This window comes from Moschus berezovskii, chromosome 4 (genome assembly GCF_049115385.1).
Source record: "Moschus berezovskii isolate FMDL1 chromosome 4, NW_MosBer_1.0, whole genome shotgun sequence".
Taxonomy (NCBI): Eukaryota; Metazoa; Chordata; class Mammalia; order Artiodactyla; family Moschidae; genus Moschus; species Moschus berezovskii.
This window is the reverse complement of record NC_142463.1, coordinates 92,139,566-92,166,661: the sequence shown is the minus strand read 5'-3', so window position 1 is coordinate 92,166,661 and position 27,096 is coordinate 92,139,566. Positions and strand designations below refer to the sequence as shown.

General features: G+C 49.2%; 1 protein-coding gene across 3 annotated transcripts; it reads right to left on the bottom strand.

The window, feature by feature from the left end:
• Positions 1 to 197: 197 nt before the first annotated feature.
• On the bottom strand, positions 198 to 27,096 carry MOV10 (Mov10 RNA helicase). Of its 3 annotated transcripts, XM_055402390.2 has the most exons (21): positions 27,037 to 27,096; positions 26,716 to 26,917; positions 10,896 to 11,099; positions 10,379 to 10,614; positions 9,932 to 10,190; positions 8,472 to 8,606; positions 7,685 to 7,853; positions 6,551 to 6,705; positions 6,109 to 6,285; positions 5,853 to 6,000; positions 5,012 to 5,170; positions 4,651 to 4,754; positions 4,384 to 4,481; positions 4,075 to 4,291; positions 2,853 to 2,970; positions 2,450 to 2,641; positions 2,158 to 2,232; positions 1,156 to 1,281; positions 984 to 1,072; positions 496 to 617; positions 198 to 416 (listed from the first exon to the last, which is right to left on the bottom strand). In XM_055402390.2, the coding sequence occupies exons 2-21, from the start codon at positions 26,850 to 26,852 to the stop codon at positions 325 to 327; spliced, it is 3,012 nt and encodes a 1,003-aa protein (XP_055258365.2). In that variant the 5' UTR covers positions 26,853 to 26,917; positions 27,037 to 27,096; the 3' UTR covers positions 198 to 324. The 3 variants fall into 3 exon arrangements, with proteins under 3 accessions (XP_055258365.2, XP_055258364.2, XP_055258366.2); XM_055402389.2 differs by lacking the exon at positions 27,037 to 27,096 and having other exon boundaries at positions 26,716 to 27,027; XM_055402391.2 differs by lacking the exon at positions 27,037 to 27,096 and having other exon boundaries at positions 10,926 to 11,099; positions 26,716 to 27,027.

Below are 27,096 nucleotides of genomic sequence, written 5' to 3'. Positions count from 1 at the left end.
CCTTGGAGGCGGGTGAGGGGAGTGGTCTGGAGAAAAGGCTAAACTTAGAAGCCTGTGGGTGGCTTCTGTCGCCTCCCACTGGCTCTCCTCCCCTGGAAGGGGGGTTGGGGTATGGGGGTGGGTTTGGCCTTGGGCAGGGTGTGACAGTTCCACCTTCCCCTCTGGGGTCATCTTGGGAGTTTAGAAAGCTGGGGCCTGGAGGAGGAGACAAGAGACTTTGGCAAAGAATAACATTTTTTTTTTTTCAGTGGTACTTCCTCCCCCTTCCCCCAATTGTTAGCAGCCTGTTGTGAGCAGCAGGGGATGGGGTCAGGTGGGCGGTCCTCAGAGCTCATTCCTCCACTCTGGCTCCACTTGCAGGGACAGGCCCCCTTCACCCTCCCGCTCCTGGGGGAGGTAGTCGTGACTTTTGGGTCCTAGAAAGAGAGGGGGTGAGCTTGGTCCTAGTCACTTACCTCCCCCCTTAGCACTGCCCCCCTTCTGGCCCAGCCATACCTGAGGTAGAGGGGCTGAGTTTGCTCAGACCTTGGAGTAAGTTCTGCCCCTGCTGCAGGTCCAGTTTGGCAGGGAAGGGGCACCCAGTATACCCCCCGTTTTCTTTACAGAACTCCAGGAATCTGTGGGGTACAGGAGCATTCAAACACAGCTGCACAGGGCTGGCTGAGTGCCTGCAGAGGCTGGAGGCCCAGCCTGGGTCCTGCACACTGGCCTATGCCTGGGGGCAAGTTGCTTAACCTTGGCAAATGGAGATGCTAAGATATAACAGATGGGAAGATTACCTGAGCCCCAAGGGTGCTTCATAAAACTGTGCTGGGGGTGGCGTTACTGACTCAGTGGACAGGAGTTTGAGCAGACTCTGGGAAATCATGAAGGACAGGGAAGCCTGGTGTGCTGCAGTCCAGGGGGTCTCAAAGAGTCGGACACAACTTAGTGACTGCACAAGGCTTGTAGCCATCAAGAGGGACGGAGGGTGGGGTGCTCACACTTTCCAGTCGGGGTCGTGGCCCAGCAGGAGCGGGTTGCCCACCACGATGAGCAAAGCCTTGGCCCTGGTCACTGCCACGTTGAACCTCTGGTGAGAAGAGGTGGTGGGGGTCACAGCAGGGAAAGGCCGCCTGGAAGGAGTAGTGCCCACCAGCCCACCAGCCCTCCAACCTTGGGGTTCTTGAGGAAACCCAGGTTAAAGTCCAGGTCCAGCTGCACAAAGCTCTGGCTGCTCCGAACGGTGGAGATGAGGATGACACTGCGTTCCTGGCCTTGGAACTCTTCCACAGAGCCCACCTGGAGGGGAGGGAGGCAGGGCTGGAGGCACTCAGCAGGGGACCGAGGAACCAGCCCCGCCTACCAGAGCCTGAGGACAATTGTCACAGTGGAGGGAGCCAGGAAAGAGGACAGGACTATGCAGTGCTAGCTGAAACCTGAAAAGTGAATCCAGTTAAAGTGGTGGGAACTAGAAAGGCTTCTAAGCAAAGAAAACAGGATTCCAAAGAATACGAACTCAGCAGAGTTTTTCAGACTTTCCTGAAGATAATCACTCAGTACTTGTTTAAGTAACTCTGGGCCCTAACTAACCCAGACCAACTGAATCAGAATTTCCACCAGAGAGGCCTCTAATTCCTAAAGTGCCCATTTTCAATCCTGGCCGCACAGATCGCAGATCACCTAAGAAGCAACAAAAGATCAGCTGCCCTGGCTCTGCCCCCAGATAGCTGTGTTAATTGGTTGGGTGGAACCCTGGCGCTGGCAGCACTAAAAGCTCTCCAGGTGATTCTTATCTGAGAAAGAGTGGAGCTAGCTGTCAACTGACTCAGGGTGGTAGAGGTGAGTGGGGACATCATCATATGACAGGTCCGGCTGGCTAGGGAGACTGGACTTTATCCTTAGGGTAGAGACTTCAAAATCAGTCAGATCCTAAGAATCCTTCTGGGTAACTGCTAAACACACAGGCTTCCTGGCCCCAGCCCAGACCTACAACTTGGGATTTCCAGCAGTGAGAAGCCAGGGGAAAGCCCCAAGTACGTCTCAGGCAGTGAGGGTGGGGCAGGGACTAGGGCTGTCCCAGGAGCAGTAGGGCAGGGACCCAAGCAGGTGTCTGGAAGTGGGGGCGCGAGGGAAACAGAAGTCAGGGAGGGAGTGTGAAACGGTGGTGAGGGTCACCTTCAAGTCCTTGATGTCGTCTAGTCCCCGAAGCTCCTTGTCAAGCTTGGTGATGCAATAACGGATTTTTTCCACCTGGAAGATGGGGACAGGTGCCTTTCTCTCCTGCCATTACCCCAGCACAAGAGGGAGCCAGGCAGGAGGCCAGGGAGCTAGGGGGCAAAGAGGAGGTACAACTGACCTCTGAGCTCTTCGGAGATATGGGGCTGGCAGAGAGGCCTGAGCTGGAGCCTCTGCCTAGTAGTCTGGCTAGGTATGGGAATGTTCCCTTGATGGGAACTGAGGGCCTGACCTGCTTCCGGTATGGGGAGATGACGCCCACACTTCGGGGGCTCAGACGGGCTTTGCCCTTCTTGGAGGAGGGGGCCAGGAGCTGCTTCAGGTAGGAAGTCACTGTGGCAGCCTCTTCTGGGTTGAAGAAGGACGGGCTGTTGCCCTCACGCTCATCCTTGCCCATTACACCGTGAAAGATGATGGGAAAGTCCTGGACACAGGGTAAGGGGAAACCTTCAGCTTGACCTCCCTGATTCCCTTCCCTTCCACCCCCAAACCCTTCCAGGGAATGGGGGATCCCAGGTAACTAAGGGCAGGGCTTGTGGCTTCCACTCAGAGACTCCTGCTACCCAGACCCTCAGTCAGAGGGAGGCTGGGGTACAGGTGGGGGGAGCCTGAGCCCCAGCCCCGCTCAGCCTCACCTGTCGAGGCAGACCCTCCCAGCGGCAGAAGCGCTCTCGGTCAACAACATCTGCACAGGCCTGCAGCTCCCCATCATAATACAGCCGGTTGGGAACGTCGAGGATGGTGGGGTGAGACCTGGGAGGAGGAGGAAGGAAGAGCAAGGCCAGATGGGGCAGGCTCCCCTCCACCCACACACACTATCCCGTCCTGCCCACTGCACAGCAGACTCGTTCAGTTTCAGCTTTTGCAGCCGGGCACTGAGACCCAGGTTCGATCCCTGGGTCGGGAAGATCCCCTGGAGCACGAAATGGCAACCCACTCCAGTATTCTTGCCTGGGAAATCCCACAGAGAGAGGAGCCTGGTGGGCTACAGCTCATGGGGTCTCAAAGAGTTGGACATGACTGAGTGACTAACACATACACAGTTAACCACAGAAAGCAGAACCAAATGTGGCTCCAGAAAGCATCTGATCCAAAGATTTCAAATTTAAAAGAAAACACCAAGAAATCAGGGACCCATTCTCAAGTCTCAATTTTGCCAAGGAAGGATAATACAAAAACACATGTCACTGACTATCACCATTACTGGATGAGATAAAGTGTTTAAATCCAAAAATATGGAGGAGGAAATGGCAACCCACTCCAGTCTTCTTGCCTGGAAAAGTCCATGGACAGAGGAGCCTGGCGGGCTGCAGTCCATGGGGTTACATGACCGAGCATGTTTGCAAGAGGGTAGAGGGAGATGGATTGGTAGCAATAAACTGGTAGAACTAAAAAAAAAATCCAAAAATACAAGCAGTACTAACACAACGGCTAACATGTTTTGCATTCTTAGCGGACTCATCTAAGGAACTAAAGATTCTTAGCGGACTCACCTAGGAACTCAACTGAGCATTTCAGATGCAAGAACTCACTGACTAAAGGAAGTATACAGCTCTTTAACTTGAATAATCATTAATTGTCTGTATTATTCTCATTTCTCCTTGGATTGCCTAGAAACTTCACCTGGGAACTGCCTCAGACATATTTCAGTGTCGGAACCACTGACCATCCCCTGATATACAAATAGGCAAGCTGCTTTAGAGTGAGGGCACTTGCTAAGTCACACTATCTACAAACAGCAGTGATGGGACTGCAGAGGAGACCTTCCCGTTTACAATCTTTCTGCAGTGTATAGTCTCTGAGCGACAGGACTGTGGGATGGAGGCTACAGCGGGGCTGGCGGAGGATGTGGGGTACCTGTAGTTGCGCAGCAGCTTGGTTATGAACTGGGGGTTATAGCCATCCGGGCCCTTCTTGTATAGGGCATTGAAGGTAAGCAGCCGCTCCAGCAGTGAGTACCCCAGCCCATGCTTCTGGGTCAGCGGGCAACGCAGCACAGGCCCCAGCTGCCGAGGGTCTCCTGCCAGCACCAGCTGCCCTCCTGGGTTGTCTGCTTCTTTGACTTCCATCAGCCCTGGAAAGCGGGGAGTGATGGGGAGAAAGGTATGTGGTGGGACCTCGCTGATGCATGTGGGGCATACTTGCAGCCCCCCTCAAACCCCTCACCTGCTATGGCCACCAGGCTCTCTGGCTCCATGGCATGGCCAGCCTCGTCGATGAAGATGTGTGTGAAGTGATCGATGGGAAACTGGGCTGAGACCAACCTGGGAGGTGTCAGGCCAGGCAGAGGTCACACCCAGACTGTCAAACCTGAATGCTCACCTAGGCCGGCCCACCCCCCAAATCCCCAGGAACCATCCTTTCCCATTTCCCCAGCCTGCCACCTCTTTACTTAACATAATATTAAGAGATGCACACACACACACTTCCCACCTGCTGGCAGTGATGAGCGTGGTAATTAAGACGCGATATTCCTGCAGCTTCTTCTTGGAAGGAAATACAAAATCCCCCTTCTTTGCATCCCAGTTACAACACGGCTGAGGGTTGGGCAGGGAAAGGAGTCAGCTTGGCTCCACCGCTAATTTCACCCTCACTCTGGCTCCGGGGTCCCCAGGCAATTTTATTTACTTTCTCTCACTTTTCACACAACTGAAACTAAAGCCCAGAGAGGGCACCTGATCCACCCAAAGTCACACAGAGAGTATCTCAGAATGAGGGTCTCCTAGTTTCCTGACCCTAGTGTTTACCCAGAGCAGCACCCGTTGTCCCTCGGCCACTTGCCTTCCCCAGGTACCTTGATGTCCTCAGGGACCAGGTGGATATCCCTGCTGGGGGCCAGGAGGCGGTAGATGGAGCTGGGTAGGTGGACCCGGAGGCGCTGACAGAGGAGGTCAGCCCCTGAGTTGGATGGAGCGCAGGCCAGGATGTGGGCTTTGGGCAAGTGCTTCACCACCTGGGGTGGGGATAGGCACAGTGTGGGAAGCAGCTTCTGGTCTCCGGGTGGGGGGTGGTGGGCAGTGCAGAGAAGTGTGGCTGTGACTCAGGCTGGCACAGTATGGCATCTCTCTCCCATTGCTAGGGGAGGGAGTGACTAACAAACCAAGTTCTGATCCCCAGCCCACTGCAGTCCAAACAGGACTTTATGCTAGAAAACTGCTGCAGTAAATATAAAAGGCTACCATGACTGATGCCGAAGCTCCAACACTTGGCCACCTGAGGCGAAGAGATGACTCATTGGAAAAGACCCAGATGCTGGGAAAGACAGAAGGCAGGAGAAGGGGACGACAGAGGACGAGATGGTTGGATGGCATCACTGACTCAGTGGACCCGAGTCTGAGCAAGCTCTGGGAGATGGTGAACGACAGGGAAGCCTGGGGTGCTGCAGTCCACGGGGTCACAGAGTCCTACACGACTAAGCGACTGAACACAACCGCCATGACTGGGACATGAACTGCAACGTGGATCGTGCAATATTCAACGCGCACACAGTGCTCAAAGCCACACCAGCCCTTGGTGCCAGCTCGGGGGCATGCGTTTGGGGAGCTGGAGGGAAGCAGAACCTGGGGACAGCTGCTTGGTTCCAGAGGGCCTCAGAGTGTAGGCCATAGACTGGAGGCCACAGGCTCAGGCCCCACCTGCTTGATGGCTTCCACTAGGGTGACAGTCTTGCCCGTGCCCGGAGGCCCAAAGATGATGTAGGGGGCGGGGCGGGTGGTGCCCATCACGATGTGCTTCATGGCCTGCCGCTGCTCCGGGTTTGACTCCAGACTCCGGTCATACAGCCTGACAGAGTGCCACAAACATGATGCTGTCGAGGCCCAGAAGCCTCCCTGACCGCATCCCCTACACCCGCACTTCAAGTGGCACTGGATCCCCTGCCCACAGCCTCACTTGAGCTTCACGTCTGAGGGCAGCAGCGGGACTCCACGAGAGGCCACAGGGAAGAGCATGGGCCCCAGTGGCCAGCGCCCCGTCAGCTCCAGGGCTCGGTGCTGCACCCGCAGGGGCTGGCGGTTGAAAGTGAAGTTCACCTTGAAAGTCAGCCCATCCACAAAGCGGCTCAGGAGGCTTTGGGAAGGGAGAGACAGGGGGAAGCATTCCAGTAAGGAGGGGTGGGCAATAAAAGGCCAGGGCTTCTCCATCTACCCCAACCCCACTCCCCTTCCCAGACCTCCGAGCACTCCTCTAGGAGAGGAAGCTGTTGAGGCACATCAGGGTCCCCCCCTTGCTCTGTCCCTGGGGTCCCACTCACTCTTGGGAGAAACACCCTCCTCTCTTGGCCTTTGGGCCATCTGTAGACCTTCCTACAGCTCAGGGTTCCCTCAACACCAACCTGGTGGAAAAACTAAGCTTGACCCGGTCCAGTTCCACCTTGTGCACAAAGCCCTTGTAGGTGACAGGGTCCTCGTGATGTGTCTCGGAGGACAAAAGGGCAAATAGGTGGTCACCCCGCAGCACTGAGGGGCGGCTCTCGGCCACTCCAGGAACCTGGGAAGCAAAAGCGCCAGCAAGCTTCTAGCCCGAGATGACCAGTGGAGGGCCCACTGAGACCCCTCCTGAAACAGAAGGTCTGACAGCCGCCTCTACTCTGGGGTTCAGGGAGCTTTGCTTCTTTCCTTTTCTACCAGACAGGGCAGAAGAGTCAGAGTCAGGGGAGATGGGGAAGGAACAAGTTTGCTCAAGCTGCTCAGAGACGCTGAGTCCAGGAGTCCAGGCAACCCTCCAGGCCACGATTTCAAGACCCAGGGGTCAGCTTCCCAGTAAGTCCAGCTACCCTCTTGGCCAGTTCAGTTTCTATTCTGCCTTTAAAACCTTGTTCAAAATAAAAAAAAAAATCTTGTTCAAAACTCAGCTCCTGCGGGAAACTTTCCCTGATCATCCTGGTGCCTTTCTCAGCACACGGGTGCAAGAATCCATTCTCATGTGCAATTCTGGACTTATGTATACAGATTCAACATCTGAGAGCTGGAGAGGTCTCTAAGAATTATATTCCAGACTTCCCTGGTGGTCTAGTGAAGAATCCACCTTCCAAAGCAGGGGACTTGGGTTTGATCCCCAGTGGGGGGGAATGAGGATCCCACATGCTGCAGGGCAACTAAGCCTGCATGCTGCAACAAGAAAAGCCTGCACACTGCAGTGAAGATCCAAAAAACCCCCAAACAAATAAACAAAAAAGAACACGAATCATCTAGTTCAGCTCTGTGCTTTTCAGGTGAACGAACTAAGGCCCAGAGATAGCGAAAGACTTGCCCAAGGTCACAGAGCCAAGTGATGGCAAAGTCTGGGCTAAAACCCCAGTCTTCCCTATTACCCTGCTCTGACACCTCTTTTGGGGGCCCAGATGCCTACTCTGCTCCTTGCTGAACCCTCTGGGACAGGAACAGCATCATCCTCCCTTTGTTCTGCCCACAGTCTGTGGGTTGGCTAACTCGAGTCCATCCTCCCTACTGCCGATCCAAGCCCTGACCTCCAACGTGAGCAGATGGGGGTTCTGGTCTGTGGGGTCCCAGGTCATGGGCACGGACTCCAGGTCATAGTGCCGGATGTCGTGCTCCATCTGCAGCTCCTCCAGGTGCAGCAGCAGCCGGAGCTTCACCTCGTAGTTCCTCCACTTCAGGGCTGTCTGAAGCTGGGCCCTGGCAGTGACAGTGGGGGAGGTGGGAGGGGAGGGATAGGAACAGGACGGGTCAGGCAAACCCCATGTCCCAGAGCACCTCTCCCTCTGCAGCCCTGAGACTATGAAAACGTCAGGAATCAGGGAAGACTAGAAAAGCAGAGAAGCAGATGGGGGTTAGAGGCCTCTAAGAAGGGAGTCCCTGCCCGCCAACCTCAGACCTGCATTGTGGATCCTGGAGCTGGAAACATCCTCTCTCAAAGATCCTCCCATGACTCACACCCTCACCTCATTCAAATGTCATTCTCTGCTCAAATGTCACCTCCTTGAAGAGGCCAGGACTAGCTGTCCTCTGCAAAACAGCATAGCCCACCCTTTACCCTGCTTTAACTTTGGTTAGTTCTTCACAGTACTCATCACTACATAAGATAAGATGAGAAATGTTCACTTTCCCCACCTACAATGTCAGGGCCATCATGTGAGTGATTCACCTTGAATGCAGCCTGGCACATGGTGTGTTGGCCAGTCAGGGGATGAATGAACTGAGCATGGGAGGCTGAGGACAGAGGCATGGGGCAGAAGCAAGAAGTGAGCAAAGACAGATAAAGCAGTGTGAAGGGTGCAGAGGGATGGTACTCACTTGATCTCAGCAATCTCCTTCGGGGCAGTGAAAATACTTGTTCCCCGAAGAAGGATGGGGAGCAGCTGTCTGAGGCGGGGGGGCGGGTAGTATGTTCCCAGTGGCAAACTGAACTCCAGGTCATAGTTCTTAGCACTGCAGGAGGGGGGACAAGAAAAGCTATTACAAACACAGAGACCCTTCGCCTTCAGAGACTCTGAGAAGGCCCTTCCCTGGGGGAGGCACAAAGCCCTGCTTCAATACTATGGCTGGAAGGGGTCAGTAGCCTTTGCCCTAGAAGAGAGGACTCACTGTCTCATGAGGCTGCTCATTCCAAGGCTGGACCATTTTCATTTTTAGAAAGCGTGATATTTGAAAGCATAAAATTTATATATATATATATATATAATATATGGAATTCCCTGGCAGTCCAGTGGTTAGGACCCCACACTTCCGTGGCAGAGGGGGTCTGTCTTTTATCCCTGGTTGGGGAACTAGAATCTCACAAGCTGTGAGGTTATCTATATACAAATACACATACATATATAAACAATACATGTTCATTAGTGAAAATAAAAAAAAATAAGAAAATAGGTAATAAATAAATGGGTAAAAAAACAACATGCTCACCATCCAGGGATAACCGCTGTTAACGCTTTGATATGCAGCCTTCCAGACATTTTTCTTTGTCAATATGTATTATACAAATATATTTTAAATTAATTAGCCAATTAATTAATTAACTTCTTAGCTGTGCTGCACGGTTTGTGGGATCTTAGTTCTCTATGAAGGATAGAACTTGTGCCTCCTGCAGTGAAAGCTCGAAGTTCTAATCACTGGACCTGCAGGGAATTCCCCTATACATATATTTTTAGCAGAAAGAGTACAGTGGTCTCACAGTTTGCTTTTATAGCTCAGTATTTTGTTAACACCTGAACATATTAAAAAGAGATGTCTGCACATATGATTCCGTTCATAAGACATGTCCAGAAGAGGGAAATCTATAGAAAGTACATGAGTAGGCAGTGAGGGCTAGGAGGCGAGGGGGCGGGGAATGGGTGATAACTAAAGGGTATGGGCTCCTTTTGGGGGTGATGACATGTTCCAAAATGGACTGTGATGATGGTAGGACTGATCTGTGAATATGCTAAAGAAATCACAGATTGTACACTTTAAAGGAATGAATTGTATAGTATGCAAGTTGTTTCAATAAAGCTGTTATGAGGGGGAGGGGGAGAGAGGGAGAGAAACAGGACCACCCCGGCTGCCTGATAATCCATCACACAGTCAAAAATACTTGAAACTTTTTCCATATCTGTCCTCAAAGCTGCTTTTCTTCTTAGATAGAAAAGGTCTCTGAGGTCTGGACGAGGTAAGAACTCATCGTTAGGAAAGGGGGCTCTGTGTTCTTCCCAAAGGCCCACACGGTGATGTGGGGAGGGACCCCTTCCAGCCTGAACTGGGTTGGACAGAGGACTTACCGCTCGGGTCTCTCTCCTTCCTCTATCCGGCTGGTCACCACAGGGTTTCGAGAGATCTGGGTCCGCTTGAAGGGAGTCGTGGGTTTCAGCTGTGCTGCCAGGGGACTGTGGGCCACGGCGGCTAAGAAGCGGGCGATGTAGAAAGTGCCAGCTCCTTCTGAGCCCGGCTCTCCAGGGCCCAGCAGCTCCCAGAGCACTGTGGCTGGGAAGTAGCCCACAAAGCTGGTCTTACAGTGAACATGCAGCTCATAGCATTCACCTAGGAGAAGACAGCTGAGTGCGTCAGGTTGGGGAGGGAGCTGCCCAGGAGCATCCCAACCCTGACATCCCCCAGATAGCCCCTACCCCAAGGCAAGCCCCACCAGCCTGCAACAGCACATGCCTGAAGCAACAGACCCTCCTAGGGCAGGCCTCCATCCACCAGAGGCTCTTTGAGAGCCCACTCACCAGGGCCCAGGAGACAGGGTAGCTCCCGGTCTCCACTGCCGAAGGAAAACTGGGGGGTCCGGCAGAACGGGAAGAGGTGGGTGAGGGTGACAGGCTGGGTTCCTCCATTCCGAAGCCTGAGGGTCAGCACCTCCTTGCGGTTCAAATCCAGGCGGATAAGGAGCTGTCCATCTCGGGCTTCGTGGGGCCCTTGGACTTCCACATTCACCCCATGTTTCCCATGCATATACTCAGCCCTGGGGAGAGCGGGAGTCAAGGGCGGGCAGGGCTGGGGCAGGAGCAGACAGGACTGCGGGTTGCTCTCGGGAAATTCACAGAATGGGGAGGATGGCCAAGTGCCAGCCATGCTCAGGAAATCCACCCCCAACTCAGGCCAATTAGCTCCTTCCCTGCCCTCCCCTCAGTCCTTGCAGGAGGAAGCCCCCACCCTCCCCCAGCCAAGCTGAGGCAAGCCCCAGTCACACGGTTTCCCACACACCCAGGCCCCTCTTGCACACCCCGTCACACACAAGCACACCTGTCATGAAAGATAGTGGCTAGCAGTGACCTGTGGTGTTTGCTCATTTCCAACCCCGGCTTCATTCTCCTCTTTTCTGGGAACCACACGTCGGCCCAGCGGTCGAGCCCGAAGAACCTGACTCGGGTCTTGGTGACGTAGGCCAGATTGGCAATCTTCATTCCATACAGCATGGAGGAGAAGCCAGGGGCAGGGGTCCCAAAGCTGCCGGGAGCAGAGGAGACTGGGGAGTGAGGGCCAGGGGGCGGCAAGCTGGGGAGGGCGTCTGAGAGCCACTCTGTGCGGGACAGGATGGGGCTGGGGCCAGAGACTCAGGCTGGGACGGCAGCACTTTTTAATGTTTTCAGGGAACGCAAGGGGACCCTCCCCAAGACTAAATATGATTGTTTTAAATAAGCTGCAGGTGGTGGACATTGCACTTCTGGGGAGAAAAGTCCAATGGTGGGCTGCTGAGACGGAGGACTAAGGGACGAGAGAGTAAGAAGTGAAGATCTGGGGCAGGGTGGGGGCGATTTGGGACAGAAAAGATATAAACTCTGAAGCAGAAAGAGTTAAGGCAGGGGGGAAGCTGAAGAAGCTGATTGGTAGGGTGGTGGTGGGGGGTGGGTCCCAGGTCCAGCCTGCTCGTGAGGAGTGAGAGGGGCAGAGTGCAGGTGTCCAGGGTGTGTGGGCAAGGTGGCTGATCAGACAGCAGTGTCCCCCCGAAGTCAGAGGGTGCAGGTAGAACCCAAGCAGGAAGGGAAAGGATCCTTCTCCAGAGATCAAATAGCTTGTTTGGGCCTAGAGAAGGTGAAGACAGGGAAAACTGGTCAGAAGGACAATAACCCCAAGGTTCAGTGCCAGGAATTCAGTTTAGTCAACTCGACAAACACTTACAGAGACCTGTTATGTGCCAGGCACTGTGCTAGATGCTGGGGGTTCAAAGAGACCTTGAGGAGCACGGAGGGAACACATTAATTCAAGCCCCTGCCAGGAGCTCAGAGGGGAGGAGCTCAGACTTGGCGGCTTCCCCAGGAAACAGCGTCAGAACTGAATCCTGAAGGATGAATGGGACAGAGCACAGAGCATGAGCCGAGGTGTGGGGGCGCGGCGGCAGGGGGAAGCTGGCGGGACCACCCACTCCGACACTAGCTGGGTCACCTTGGGTCACAGTACCTCGCAGAGCCTCACTTTGCTCCTCTATAAAATGGGGATAACAGCAGACTTATCTCCCGGGGTGGTTGTGTGGATCACAGGAGAGACACTGTGGTGTCCACTTAGCCCAGCGCTTGGCACATAAGGTCTCAGTAAGGTGCACTGTGATTAGTATCACATTCAGTCTGGTTGTGCTAGAGTGAAGAGTGCAAGGAGGGATTGGCAGGAGGCAGCAGAGGTGGGCAGGGACCAGGTCTCGCATAGTTTTGCACGCCAAGCCCATGAAGCCTGCACCTGACCCTGAAGGCCAGCAGCTCTCCTTTACTGGCACTTAAGGGCCAGAGGACATCCCCACATGTGACACGTCACAAGACACATTCACGCTCTGGACAGCTGACCACCCTCCCTCCATGCTTTGAGGGGAATGGAAGCAAATCCTAGTTCCTAGGAACCATGGCCATCACTGCTGAACTATTAAGGCTCAATCAGCATGGTCACTCACCAGCATAAAATAAGATCATATATGGTTACGGACATTTCCCTGGTGCCCCGTGCCTATAACTCTGCCCCTCTCCCTCCCCCCATGCAAGTGAGTGATACCATTCAGAAAACTTTGAATTGCCTCTGATTTGTCTTAAAAAGATAGTAAATCATGTGAAAACACAATAGAAAATGCTCAAGAAATGTTAGCTACTATTATTAGTATCCTATTAGCAGTAATACTAGTACTAGTAACAGCAGTATTGGTTCAGAGTAGTAACTTACTTCCAGCCTGCATCAGAGGCTACACTGTGGTTACACAACCACCCCATGTAGGTGGGTTTTAAGCAGGGGTGTGGCAAGATCATATTTGCATTTCAGATCACCCAGGCATCAGGAATGGAGGATGGATTTGCTGGAGGCAAGACTGTAGGCAGGGAGACCAGTTAGAAGAAGGCCATTGCAACCGTCCAATTCAAAGTTGACAAGGCTCCAAACAAGGCAGTGGTCAGGATGGAAGAGGAGACAGATCTGATATTTAGAATAAAAAATGATTTTGGTTTTGGACAGGAGAGCAAATGTAGGCTGGGAAGAGAGAGGAGTCAAGGACAATACTGAAAGCAGTGGCTTGGCTTCAGGGACTATTCCTGAGATAAGAGGGAGACACAGGAGGAGGAGGAGGCTGGAGGGACATATGGATCTGGACATGGTCAATCTGAGATCCCCATGGTCAACAGGCAGCTAGCTCCATGAATCAAAAGCTGAGAACTCAGGCCAAAGTCAAAGCAGACCCTAATAATAGGGAGACGTCAATAGTATTTACAACTATGGAAGTGTTCAGGATCTTCCCAGGGAGTGAGTCATCTGAGAACCACTGAGGCCAGCACAACCCAGGGAGGAATAGAAAACAGAGCAGGAAGCTCCTGGAGAGGGAAGAGAATCGGGAGAAAGTCTCACAATCAGGTATCAGGCTCAACTGCTGCTGAGGGGCTGAGGCAAAGGGATTGAAATCAACCCTGGTAACTTTCATCAAGGCCCCTTGGTCAGTGAGTCACTAAGTTCCATGAATCGGCACACACTCAAATGCCAACTGATGCCAGACTCCACAGGTATCTTTGATACCTGCAGCCATTTCAGGTCCTACTTTTGAGTTACTAGTATAAGAAGGATTACACATATCCTTCTTACATGAATACTGTATAATCTACTACTCTAACCAGGGGCTTCCCTGGTGGCTCACTGGTAAAGAAACCAGCTGCAAGGCAGGAAACATGGGCTTGATCCTTGGTTTGGAAAGATCCCCTGAATGAAATGGCAACCCACTCCAGTATTCTTGCCTGGAAAATCCTGTGGACCGAGGAGTCTGGTGGGTCACAGAAGAGTCAGATGCGAATAAGGGACTAAATAACAAGTCTAAACAAACAAAGGCTCACGTGCCCTGAAACACCCTGGAGTTCTCAGCTTAGTGGTAGAGAGAAAACAGGACCCTGATGGGACTGAGCAAACCCAGAAGCACAAATCCTGTCTAAAAGGAGGAAATGCTACTCATCTCTAGAAAGAGGTTACCAGGCCCAAGATGGCCAGACCTGGCTTTTAAGAGAAGCCCAAAGTACAATTTTAAGGTGAAATCTTTCATCTTTGGAAGCTTCTGCATGGACACATGAGCAGGAGGAACTCTGCAAGTTTTGCAGCTTCTATGATAGGTGCTATGCCTGTGTGCTAAGTCACTTTAGATGTGTCCGACTCTTTGCAACCCCATGGACTGTAGCCTGGCAGGCTCCTCTCTCCAAGGTATCCTCCAGGCAAGAATACTGGAGTGGGTTGCCATGCCCTCCTCTAGGAGAAAGGTACTACCACCTAAGTATTAATAGCTTTCAAATTATTCTTCATGTCTATTACCACTATCCAAGTTGGTCTAAGGTGACATCCATAAAAATTTAAAAAAAAAAAAAAATTTTTTTTTAAATCACAAACTTAGTACATACTTGTTGAAAAAAAGCACCAATTCTTGCATTATACATCTAGTCATTTGGATTTCAAGGGAAAAAAAGATGGACAATTCAATAGAAAAACAGAATATTCAACTTAAAGAGCAAACTCTGGTGACTCAGGGGTAAGAAAAGTTACTCCAAAAACAGAGAAATGCAAATTAAAGTAAAAATGAAGTATTTTGTTTCCATGAGACTGACAAAAAAGAAGACAGTCACAACATGTATTACTATATGGGAAAGAAAACTCTACATTGCTGTTAGAAAGGGGCAATATTACAACCATTTGGAAAACAACCTGGCAACATCTCCGAACATTTGATATGGAGGTATCCTTTAACTCATGGGAATGTATCCATGGAAAAGAAATACACCAACATATAAGAACATATGTGCAAGGAGGCCTATTGTAAAGTCCTTCACATTGGCCAAGAATTGAAAACAAATGTCCATCCATAGGGAGATAGCTGAATAAGCTGTAAACACCCGTACCGCAGAATATCAGACAGCTATTTAAAAGAATGCATCACATCCATTTGAAAGACTAAAATGTAAAAGGTTATCAACACCAAAAGTTGACAAGGATACAAAAACACCAGAATGCTCGTGCATTGTTAGATGGGCTATAAAATGGTACAATCACTTTAGAAAAAGGTTTGATGGCTTCTTGTAAAGCCAAACATAATACTCTGATTTTTTAATAAAAATATTATATTATTCATGAAATAAAAATTCATAAAAAATGTAACATGACTATAACCTCTAGTATAGACCTACCACTGGTATTTATTCAATAAGGACTTGCCGGGAGAATGGGTGAAATTAGTATCAAGCAATTCCAAACTGTTATTTTATAGATGAAACAGGTTAACAATGCAAACACTGAACCTCTGGCTGCCAGCAATGCTGTGTGACGGCCTGGAATATCAAGTGTCAGATTATATGTATTGTCCAAACTTGGACAGTCTAACCGCAGGCAAGGTCACACCAGAAGACTAGTAAAGAAGACTTTGCTGCCAACTACCATAAAAGAGGTTAAGCAATCTGCCCAAGATCACAGTCTCCAGGACATGTATATATATCAGGGTTTCAAGGTCACTGTTTTCAGTTTGGGGCTATTTTGAATAAAGTGCTATATATATATACACATATGCTTCCATGTTGGCTTAGTGGTAACGAATCTGCCCACAATGTATGAGCTATGGGTTTAATCCCTGGGTCAGCATGGCAATCCACTCCAGTATTCTTGCCTGGAGAATCCCATGGACAGAGGAGCCTGGCAGGCTATACAGTCCAAAGGGTTACCAAGAGTCAGATATGACGGAAGCAACTTAGCATGCATGTGTGCATATATATATTTTTCTCCCACCTTGGCCAAGCAAGTTGCATGTTGGATCTTAATTCCTGGACCAAGGATCTAACCCAAGCCCTCTGCATTGCAAGCATGGAGTCTTAACCACTGGACTGCCAGGGAAGTCCCTGTGATTTGTATTCATATAAGATATACTGTTGTTGTTGTTTAGTTGCTAAGTCCGACTCTTTGCAACCTCATGGACTGTAGCCCGCCAGACTCCTCTGTCCATGGGAATTCTCCAGGCAAGAACACTGGAATGGGTTGCCATTTCCTCCTCCAGGGGAACTTCCTGACCCATGGATGGAACTCAAGTCTCCTGCTTGGCAGGCAGGAAAGCCCATAAGAAATATTGGTGGTAAAAGAATACCAAAAGAATTGGTAGTAAAATATTGGTGGTAAAAAGAAACCACTGATACACAGAACAACATGCGTGAATCTCAAACACATTATGCCGAACAAAAGATGCCTGACAGAGTATATACTATCTGATTCCATCAAATGAAGTTCTAGAATGGATAGTATCTCAGAAAAAAAAAAAAGATCAGAGCCCCGGATACTGGGTGCGTAAAGGAGAGGACTAAATAGGACAGATGAAGCAACTTTTTGGGGTGATGTTGTTTTATATCTTGATAGGGTGTTGCACACAGGTATATGGATTCGTTAAAACTCACAGAATGGGACACTTGCAATCTTGTCTATTTCACTGTAGGTAAACTGTGGTGTTGGAGAAGACTCTTGAGAGTCCCTTGGACAGCAAGGAGATCCAACCAGTCCATCCTAAAGGAGATCAATCCTGGGTGTTCTTTGGAAGGACTGATGCTAAAGCTGAAACTCCAATACTTTGGCCACCTCATGCGACGAGTTGACTCACTGGAAAAGACTCTGATGCTGGGAGGGATTGGGGGCAGGAGGAGAAGGTGACGACAGAGAATGAGATGACTAGATGGCATCACCGACTCAATGGACATGAGTCTGACTGAACTCCGGGAGTTGGTGATGGACAGGGAGGCCTGGCGTGCTGTGATTCATGGGGTCGCAAAGAGTTGGACACGACTGAGCGACTGAACTGAATTGAAATTTTACTTAAAAAAAAAAGTAAACATGTGAATTCCCTTGTGGTTCAGTGGTTAGGATTTTGCCTTCTTACTGCTTAGGGAGTGGGTTCAGTCCCTGATCTGGGCACTAAGATCCCACAAGCTGTGCGGAGTGGTCCAAAAAAAAACCCCATTGTAAACAAATGTTGAACTCTTAGATCAATAGTTGTAATAACAACAATCATGCTGAAGTGTTCAGGGGTGAACTGTTGTGGTATCTGTAACTTATTATGAAATGCATCAAAAAAATTAAGATAGCTAGATGGGGACATCCCTGTTGGTTCAGTGGTTAAGACTCCACAATTTCACTGCAGGGGGCACTAGTTTACCCCTGGTCAGGGACCTAAGATCCTCACTTGCCCACATGGTGTAAGATAAATATAGCAAGACAGATGGATGGGCAGGCATGTGTCAAATACTAATTAAGAAATCTAGATGAGTGGCCATTGCAACCCCCAGACCCTACTGTCCCTGAGTCTTGGCTGCCCTCACTCTGCCACCTGCCTTCAGAACCAGACTTGTTGGAGCAGCTGAGCTTGCTGCCTCTGCAAATGATTACAAGGGCCAGAAGCTAGCCCAACAGATGTTTCAGGGAATTTTCTTTTTTTCTGCAATAGTTGGATTTATCTATGGGTACCTGGCTGAACAGTTAGGGCGGACTGTCTACATAGTTATGGCCGGATTTGCTGACACTTCCTCCGTGGCCTATTTATCGCCAGCACCCCCTCAAGCGGGTGCCTGTTCAAGACTCAAGCATAGAAGAAACCAGGGGAAAGAAAAAGAGGCTAAAAGTCAGTGATTGGGATTCTCATGACTCAGTTTTTACTGCTGTACCTGCTTTTGTTTTGTGTGACATGAGCTAAATTGTTTTCTGTGAGAAACATGCTCACCAGCCCAAACTTAAGAATGGACTTGGAGACATGAGGTATCGCGGAAAGCGAGGCTTTGTGGTCTTGCAAGATCCGGTGTCTGATGGGCAGGCACATCCACAGTCCTTACACAAAGCAAGTTATCCTAGCATGCAAGCCCCTCTCCCAGTTCCTCACTGGAGTACTATGCGAGGAACAATCTTCCAGGAAGTCACCTAGGTTTGCTCTCTCCCTCTTTATGGGCTGGCCCCTCCCTGACATCCCATTTCCTCCTTTCCTGATTCACCAATAGGGTGAGCCCGCGTGAAACCCTTACGTTTTGAATTCACCAATAGAATGAACCCCAGGAGAAAAATCCGAGGCATCCCACCTTCCCTTTGCTTGCCAGCTTTCCACTTTGGTAACCCTTATGGCTATTACACCAGCGAGCTGTCACTCAAAGCTAGCTATTTTTGAAAATGGATCACTTCAATTTTTTTAGTTCTTACCTTTTCCTATACAAAACATGAGCTAAAAAATACCTATGTTCAGCTGTGTATAGATTTTGTTCTCCCTTTATTTGTTCTATTGCTCTGTTGGGTTTTAATTTATAGATAGTTTGGACCTTGTCTTCACAAACTTCCTCTGAAATGAAGAACTGAAAACACAAGTATGCAAAGTTTCTTTCAGGTCTACAGAATAATAAAGAATAAAAGCTTCATACCTGATATCACAATTTAACTATCAAAGTCTTATAATTCATAAGTAGTCAGGATGTTTTAATGTTTTCAATTAAAATTTAGTGCAATTAAAAAAAAAAGAAATCCAGGTGAGGTGAAACCAAGAAGGACCCTGTTGGGGCTCTCCAGGGCACAAAAGCCTATCTGTGTCCCTTGCTGCTTCTTTGTAGACATAGACTTCATTCAGCCTCCTTGACCTTCCCAGAGTTCCAAGGGGCAGATTCAGACAGTTGCTAATCAGGGAAGAGAGGGAAATGCAGAATCAAGGTGGGGAAGGGGGATGCGGGGTGGGGGTGGGGGGGCTTGCAGTCAAGAAACAATAGTGCAGCCTTGGGGCAGGGTCCTATCTCCTCCTCAAGGAATACACATAACAATAGCTTCGCCTGCTAGGAACTAAGGCCACCACCCAGGTGGATGACAGTAGCTTCAGCCAGAGCACTATATTCCTGGAGCACCACCCTGTTACCTCACCACAAACCAATCAGAAGAAAGTCACACACCCTGCAGCCCTCATTCCAAATTTTGCCTAGAACAACTTATCCCAGAAAACCCTCAGGGAGCTGCCCAAATCACCTGTTTTCTTTGCTTGGCCCTGTAATAACCCTTTCTCTGCTCCCGACTCCCACAGGTTGGTATATTTGGCGTCATATATGCGTGGGGCATACCAATTTGTGTTCAGTAACTAGGGTATATGGTTGTTAAATGTCATATTATTTCAACTTTTCATTATGTTTGAAATTTGTCATAATAAGATGTTGAGTAAAAAACCCAATAATGCAATTAGAAGAATATACCAGACAATTAGGAGTCATTTCCATGATGCATTGATGAGTAAGAAAATCGGGAGGTGGAAAATGTGTATAACGTGATCCTTTTAAAATAAAACAATAACAAAAATACCCTAATTGATATGAGTTACCTTAGTGTGGAAGAGAATGTGGCAAAGTAGGTGGGATGCTGATATGAGAGGTACCTGCGTGCTCAGTTTCGAAGCTGTGTCTGACTCTGCGACCCCCTGGACCGCAGCATGCCAGGCTCCCCTATCCTTCACAATCTCCTGGAGTCTGCTCAGATTCCTGTCCATTGAGTTGATGATGCTATCTAATTATCTCATCCTTTGCCAGTCCCTTCTCCTTTTGCTTTCATTACCTGACAAAACATTAAGGGTTCCCACTCTTTCACTCTCAACTACCTGCTTAACTGTTTGACAGTAAAGAATCTGCCTGCAATGTGGGAGACCTGGGTTTGGTGCCAGGGTCAGGAAGATCTTCTGGAGAAGGGAATGGTTACCCACTCCAGTATTATTGCCTGGAGAATTCATGGACAGAGGATCCTGGCGAGTGGCAAAGAGTCAGACATGATCGAGAGACTAACACTTTCACTTTAACTGTTTTTCATTTTAACTGTTTGATGTATACTTCTCCAGGCTCTTTTCCTTGCATTAAAGAAAAATATATATTTAAGTACACATATTTTTTTGTGTGCTACACATACTATTCTGCAACAGACTTCTTTCACCACCACGGACACCATGATACCATTTTACCAACCCACCTAGCTCTTTTGAATGGTGGCGAAGGATAGCACAGTATGAATGCATTGTGGTAGGTTTAACTATTTGTTCAGTAATAGATAGCTAAGCTGCCAACACTTTTTGGCTCTTTCAAATGTTACAATAATCATCCCTCAGGGTCAAAGAGAATGAAGCTTTACTTTGATGTGTGTGCGCCCCTGCATTTAAACTGTGGTCAACCACTGGACCACCAGCAAAGTCCTTGAGATTTGTATTCACAAAAGAAATACTGTTGATGTTGTTAGTCACTTCGTTGTGTCCGACTCTTTGGTACCCCATGGACTGTAGTCTGCCAGGCTCCTCTGTCTATGGAATTTTCCAAGTCAGAATACTAGAGTGGATTGCCATTTCCTCCTCCAGAGGATCTTCCGAACCCAGGTATCAGATCCAGGTCTCCTGTGGCTCCTTCATTGGGAAGCAGATTCTTTCCCACTGAGACAGCTGGGAAGCCCCCTTTACTTTGATAAGTTCTGCCAAATTGTCCTCTAAACAAGTTGTACAAACTTACAGTCTCACTGAAAAGAATTTGAGAAAATTCCTTTCCTAGACCCTGACATCAGGAACCTTCAATCCTTTACATTTTTGACAATCTGATAAGCAAATGAATGGTTCAGTTCAGTTCAGTTGCTCAGTTGTGTCTGACTCTTTGCGACCCCATGAACTGCAGCACGCCAGGCATCCCTGTCCATCACCAACTCCAGGAGCTTGCTTAAATGAATGGTACTTAGTTTACATTTTCAATTCCCTGATCACTAACATAATCAAGAATCTTTCCTTCTGTTTATTAGTCATTTATATTTCCTCTGTGAACTGCTTGATGATCTCATCATTTTCCCAAGCGCTATGAACTGTTACTCCTGCTTCTGACTCCACACGTCTCTAATGGTCCATCCCGTAAGAGTCAGCAGGAAGTGAAAGTGAAAGTGTTAGTCACTCAGTCTTTGCAACTCCATGGACTGTAGCCCACTAGACTTCTCTGTCCATGGGATTTCCTAGGCAAGAATACTGCAGTGGGTTGCCATTCCCTTCTCCAGGGTATCTTCCTGACCCAGGGATCAAGCCTGGGTCTCCTGCACTGCAAGCAGATTCTTTCCCATCTGAGCCACCAGGGAAGCTCTAGAGTCCAGGAGTTATCAGCAAACACAAATCAGATCATTTCCCCCAACTTATGACTCCACAGACTACAGGACTAAGTCTAACCCTTTAATACGGCTCTCCTGAAGGTTCCACCATTAACACGACACATCAACAAAAACAGAAAACATTTATTAAGCACTTACTACATGCTGTTCTAAGAAGCTACTTACATTATCTCATTTACTCCTCACAACAACCCTTTGAGGCAGCAACTATTATCATTCCATTTTAAGGAAGAAACTGAAGAACAGGTCCCCACCCCACACCCATTCTAAATGGCACCTCAGCCATTCCAGCTATTGCACCACTGCACTCCCCCTCCAGGCTTTTCTGCCACAGTTGGATATCCTGGGTGTGTAACACCCTGACCCTGGTCCCTGTTGTTTGTTAGGTGGAAGATGACTAATTTTTTAGACCTGGTTCAGGAAAGCCTAGTAGCCTGAGGAATGGTATTTCAAAATACGGTATCAGATTGTTACTGGCAGAACAGCCATTCCTCAGTTCTTGTCCTCTTGAGGTGAAGAATTCAACTGAGAGACACAAAGCAGTTTCAAGCAGCAGGAGTGCTTAGGTGAAGCGAAGTATACTCTCGAGAAGGGAGGCGAGTCGGCTGTCTGGGAACCAGAAGCAGCCCCGCAGTGAGGGCAGGGTAGGTTTTAACACAAGGGTGGAAAGTCCTTCCTGGTGTCCTGAGTTATCTGACTGACAAATTGATTGACAGCTTTAGGTTATATAACTTTTCTCATGTGCAGGTGCTTACCCATAAGCACCTACGGGGGGAGGGGGAGGTACAAAAAAATGGCAATTATAAAGAGAGCATAATGAACCTTGGGTTACTCTGAGTCACCTCTTAGATCTTGGTGCACCTGAACCAACTGATGACAGTGGTTTGAGAAGCCCTACTGTGTTCCTGACACCTTGCTCGGTCCTGAAACTGGCTGGAAACTTAGCAGTTCCTAACGAAAAAAGGGAGGATCTCTGGGTGTGTTCTGGTCACCAGTATCCAGGTGCCGGGGGGGAAAGATGGCCCTATCCAGAACAGGGCAGGACCTGCTCTTGTCTGACTAGCTACCTAAGAAGTGATCTTAATGGGACTTCTAGTTGTTTTACAAACTGGATTGCAACTCTCATTAATGGGTAAAGACCAGACCAGGGTTTCTGTACAATTGAAGTAAACTCGAATAAAAAATATCAGAAGGTAGGGAATGAGGCTAAGCTTTGTTTTAAGGACACATACTGTTCTGTGAAAGCTGTGTATACCAGACTCCATATTGCCAACAAAGCTATGGTTTTGCCAGTAGTCATGTGTGGATGTGAGAGTTGGGCTATAAAGGCTGAGCTGCGAAGAACTGATGCTTTTGAACTGTGGTTTGGAGAAGACTCTAGAGAGTCCCTTGGACAGCAAGGAGGTCCAACCAGTCAGTCTTAAAGGAAATCAGTTCTGAATATTCATTGGTAGGACTGATGCTGAAGCTCCAATACTTTGACCACCAGATGTGAAGAGCTGACTCATTGGGAAAGACCCTGATGCTGGGAAAGAGTGAAAGCAGGAGAAGGGGATGAGAGGATGAGGTGGTTGGATGGCATCACCGACTCATGGACATGAGTCTGAACAAACTCTGGGAGATAGTGAAAGACAGGGAAGCCTGGCGTGCTGCAGTCCATGGGGTCGCAAAGAGTTGGACACCGAGCGACTGAACTGAACTGACCAAGTGACTGAAAGCAAAATGTAAACTTTTACTGCGGATAGAGGTCCAGAATGATCTTTTTAAAAACAATGATTCTCTCAGTGTCCTACTTTGCAACTTTTTGTGCTTTCCTATTTCTGTTAAGATTAAAAACAAAATCCCTACATCACCTCCCGGAGGCCTACAATGGCCCACCCAATCAGCCCCTGCCTCCCTCTGACCTCATGTCACCTGTTCACAGGAGTTCACTCCCAGCCTTGGAGGTGCTACTTCCTCTGCCTGAACTGCCTTCCCCTGTCTTACACCTGCCAACTCCATTTATCATTCGAGATTCTGCTCAAACATCACTTTCTCCAGAAACTTCTGGTTCCTAGACTCGGTCAGGTCTCCAAGTCATAGTCTCGAGCATCCTGGGCTTTTTCTCACAAGCACTTATCAGAACAGTAGTTAAATAGGTTTTTTTTTCTTTTTAAGTATTTGTCTTTAATTGCCTCCTTCTTCCTTAGTTAGGTTCCTTCTGTGTATCTACAGCAACTCACAGTTTTGCTTTGCTCATAGGAGGCATTCAGCCAATATTTGTTAAATAAAAGAATGAGCCTCTTGCCCAAGGCAGGAATCATCTCCTCTCAGAAACTTTTTCATGATGCCAGTGCTTATTCCATAACGGACTCCTAACCAGCAATGTTAATGATAGCTGCCACTTCCAAAGCCCAAGCACTCTGTTACCAGGGGAAATGCCTTACCTATGATATTTTATTTTGGCCTCACACAACTGAGAGAAAGGCAGTATTTTACAGACTTAATAGTCAGGGAAATTTAGATATGTGGTTAAAATCAAATGCAACTAGTAAGTGACAGAGTCAGAATTTGAACTCCAGCTATGGAAACATGATACTAGCTCCTGAAGCTCAGAATGACATGTTTATCCGCACATCTGCCACTCCCTACTAGCCTACACTCTTTAGAGGCAGGAACCAGGGTACAGGCAAATGGTAGAGCCCCCATTAAATATATTTGCCAAATGAATAACAAGAGGTGGGAAAAGTTAATAAGAGTTGAGAGCAGGGTACTTCATAACATTACAAAATAACCTATTGATAGCTAGAAGGGATCTATTCTCAGTGGAGGAAGCGCCCCAGAATTCCTGATACAGGGTGACTTGCTATAGCTCCCCTACAACGTTTTCTCTTGTAGATCAACTCTACTTACTAACTCTATTAGATTCTGGGAAGCACTTATTGAGCATCTAATACATACAAGGCTCCATGCTGGAGACTGAGGGAAGGCTCCAACAGGATGAAAGGCCTGTCCCTGTGTTCAGAGGCTCTACAGTCTGGTGGAGAGACGCTAGCTCTAACACAAGGGAGGGTTATCCAGCTATAACCAGCTTCGAAGAAGGAGCAATGAGAGCCCACAGAAGAAGCAATAAACTTCCATTGGGTGGATGAGGGTTGAGGTCACAGCATAAGAAAGTTCTCTCTAATCAGAACAGAAATCTCTTCCACCTGGTGTTCTTTTATTTTTGGCTATGTCACTTAATTCACTCAGTTTGTGGCATCTCACTTAACCAACCAGGGACTGAAACCGAGCAAGTTCAGTGAAAGCCCGGAATTCTAACCACTAGGTCACCAAGGAATTCCCCGAGGGGGCCATGTTGAGTGAACCCAGTTCTGCTTTCTGGAATGACACCAAAGTATAATCCTTTGCCCTCAGGACAGTCTTTAAAATATTCACCAATAACTACCTTGTCCTCTCCAATTTTTCTCTTTTCAAGGCCAACATTTCTCCATTTCTTTGACTGGGTTTCACAAAAAGAATGAATCAACATAGAAGCCTTTCCTCCTCCTCCAAGTACTAAAATGCTATCTAGCCTTCAAAGCAAAGGACAAGGTCAATGCCACCCTCTCCATCGAATTCCCTAATAACTACAGGGAGCTATATCTTACTTGCCTAAAAACAAGTACATACTAAAAAAATTACTTTTGAAATCCCTTAGATTCACTCAAAATGTATGGTATATGTGGTTTCCTATATGCCTGTTTGTGGCTATCTGACTGACAAAGCCTGTTTTCCCCCAGTTTTGGAACATATTGTGTAACTTTGATGTAGAAATGACAAAGACTCCCCTTGAAGAAACTTCAGTCAGGCCCCTCTGAACCCTCTTCTGCCTTAGGCTTCAACTTTGCCCCACCCCCAAACCCTTAACGCTGTCCCTGAGTGATTTTTCATTCAAGAACCCCTCACTTCGCTGTTGGCTATAAATCCCAGCTGTCTTTGCTGTATTGGGAGATAGAGCAAGAGCTCCTCCCATGGCAGTACCTACTGCAATAGTCTCGAATAGTCTTCCTCACCATTTAAACAAGCATCAGAATGATAGTCTCTTTAACAGAGCCAAAAGAAGTAGTCGACTTTTGTTCAGTCGCGTTGTACCTATTTTTTTGGACACAGGTGAATTCATGGATGTGAACTGTTGATGATGTGACTCAATGGTAATTGTTCTCTTTTTATTTTTCTTCCAGCATTTTTCTTATTATCTGTATTACAGTCCTCATGCCATTTTACTATTTATTACAGCATACTGTATGTATATCACAGCCTCTCTTGCTCCCCTGACATTATGCATTTTCCATCTTTATATCCCCACAGTGCCCAGCACAGTGTGGGGACATAAAACAGGTCAGCGTCTTTGCTCCTTCAGGTGCTACTCAAACCCGTTAAATGTCCCTCTTAAAACGTGACACTCATTAGTGAAAACAATATTCCAGAAATGATCCAGTAAACCTGGAAAATCACTTACCTCCTGCCCCCCACACCACACTTCTATAAACACAGTCTAACACTTCTTTGGCTCTTTAAGCAGCCATACCCGCCTTTTGGTCTACTGAAACTCAAGGTCTTTTTCAAGAGGTCTGTTAGTAAGCATAAATTCCCACCACCCAGTATTTATTTAAGTCTTTATATTTATCCCTGTTAAATTGTTTCTTGGTTTTCGGCCCAAGACCCCAAGACTGCAGCCTGTTGATAGAGGTGTTTTTGAAGCACAATTCTGTGCTTTGACAGGGAGAAGTCGCTTCGCTTTTCACTTGAATGGGAACAGGAAAGGAGGACCAAACAGCCTTCAGCCACAGGATGAGAAGGGGCCTCGAGGAGACCGGCCCCCGCGCGGGTCTCCATGGAGAAGCCACAGGTGCTAATGGAGGTTTGGTACCTACGCAGTTGGTGCCCTTTCCTTCTTCCCGAGCTCCCTGAGACTCTTCCCTCCTACACTGGGTCTCCAGCTCTCTGGGATAGTGAACCCCTGAGGCAGCAGCCCCTCAACGAAGGGGCGGAGGTCCCCGCAGAGCTCGCGCTAGGGCGGGCAGCCCCCGGCAGGCAGTGGTTCCCCGCTCTTCTGCAGAGCCTGGGCTCCCTCCCGAGCGCCCTTCCCCCACGCCGAGCGCTTCCCACCCTCAGCCCCCGAGCCCCGCAGGCGGCGCGTGGGCGCAGCGCCCGGCTCCCCAAGACGTGCCCAGCGCCGCCGCCGGGGGTGCAGGCTGTGGGGGAGGCTCTCCACCCGGACTCGGCGCAGGGGCCCGGCAGGGGCAGAGCGGGTGGGATGCTGGCGGCGCGGGCGGGGCGTGGGCACCGCGCAGGAGGGGGCGCTGCGCGGCCCCGGGACCCGCCGGAGCCACTGGGGGAGCTGCCGTTCTTCAGCGCCCTGGGGCGGGAAGGGTGGCCCCGCCGCGGGGGTAGCGGCGGTAAGCTGGGCCCGCGTTTCGGGGCCGGGGAGTGGGCCGACCCGTACCTGGTCTTGAAGTCCTGGTTATAAATGGTCCTCAGCCGCTCGCGATCTGTCTCCCTGTCCTGTCCCCGATCGACCAGGAAATTCTCGAATCTCTGGCCCGTCTCCCGGAGCTGCCGGCAGCTGAACTTACTGGGCATCGCGGCGGCGACTGCGGCCCAGGCAGGAGGGTTCGTAGAAATGAAACTGAAAGTCGCCGCCGCGGCTGGAAGTTGGCGGTCTTAGGGTGAGGGTGCTGCAGGGGAGAAAGCCCCAACTCCGACCCCAGATCCGGCAGGATCTCCTCTGCCCCCACCAGGTTTCCCTCTTCGGTTCTTTTCCTACCTGAGCCTTCCCTTCGGTCTCTCCGTCCTATCCCCTCCCCCTCTTCCCATTAACTCTTTG

Bases quoted from the DNA above. Each gene is read 5' to 3' on its own strand.
- MOV10 (XM_055402390.2), bottom strand. From the start codon at position 26,852: ATGCCCAGTAAGTTCAGCTGCCGGCAGCTCCGGGAGACGGGCCAGAGA. The intron at 11,100-26,715 runs GTACGGGTCGGC...TGCTCCCGGCAG, and splicing joins AACCAGGACTTCAAGACCAG to CTTTGGGACCCCTGCCCCTG. The intron at 2,233-2,449 runs GTCAGGCCCTCA...CCCATCTTCCAG, and splicing joins TCTCCCCATACCGGAAGCAG to GTGGAAAAAATCCGTTATTG.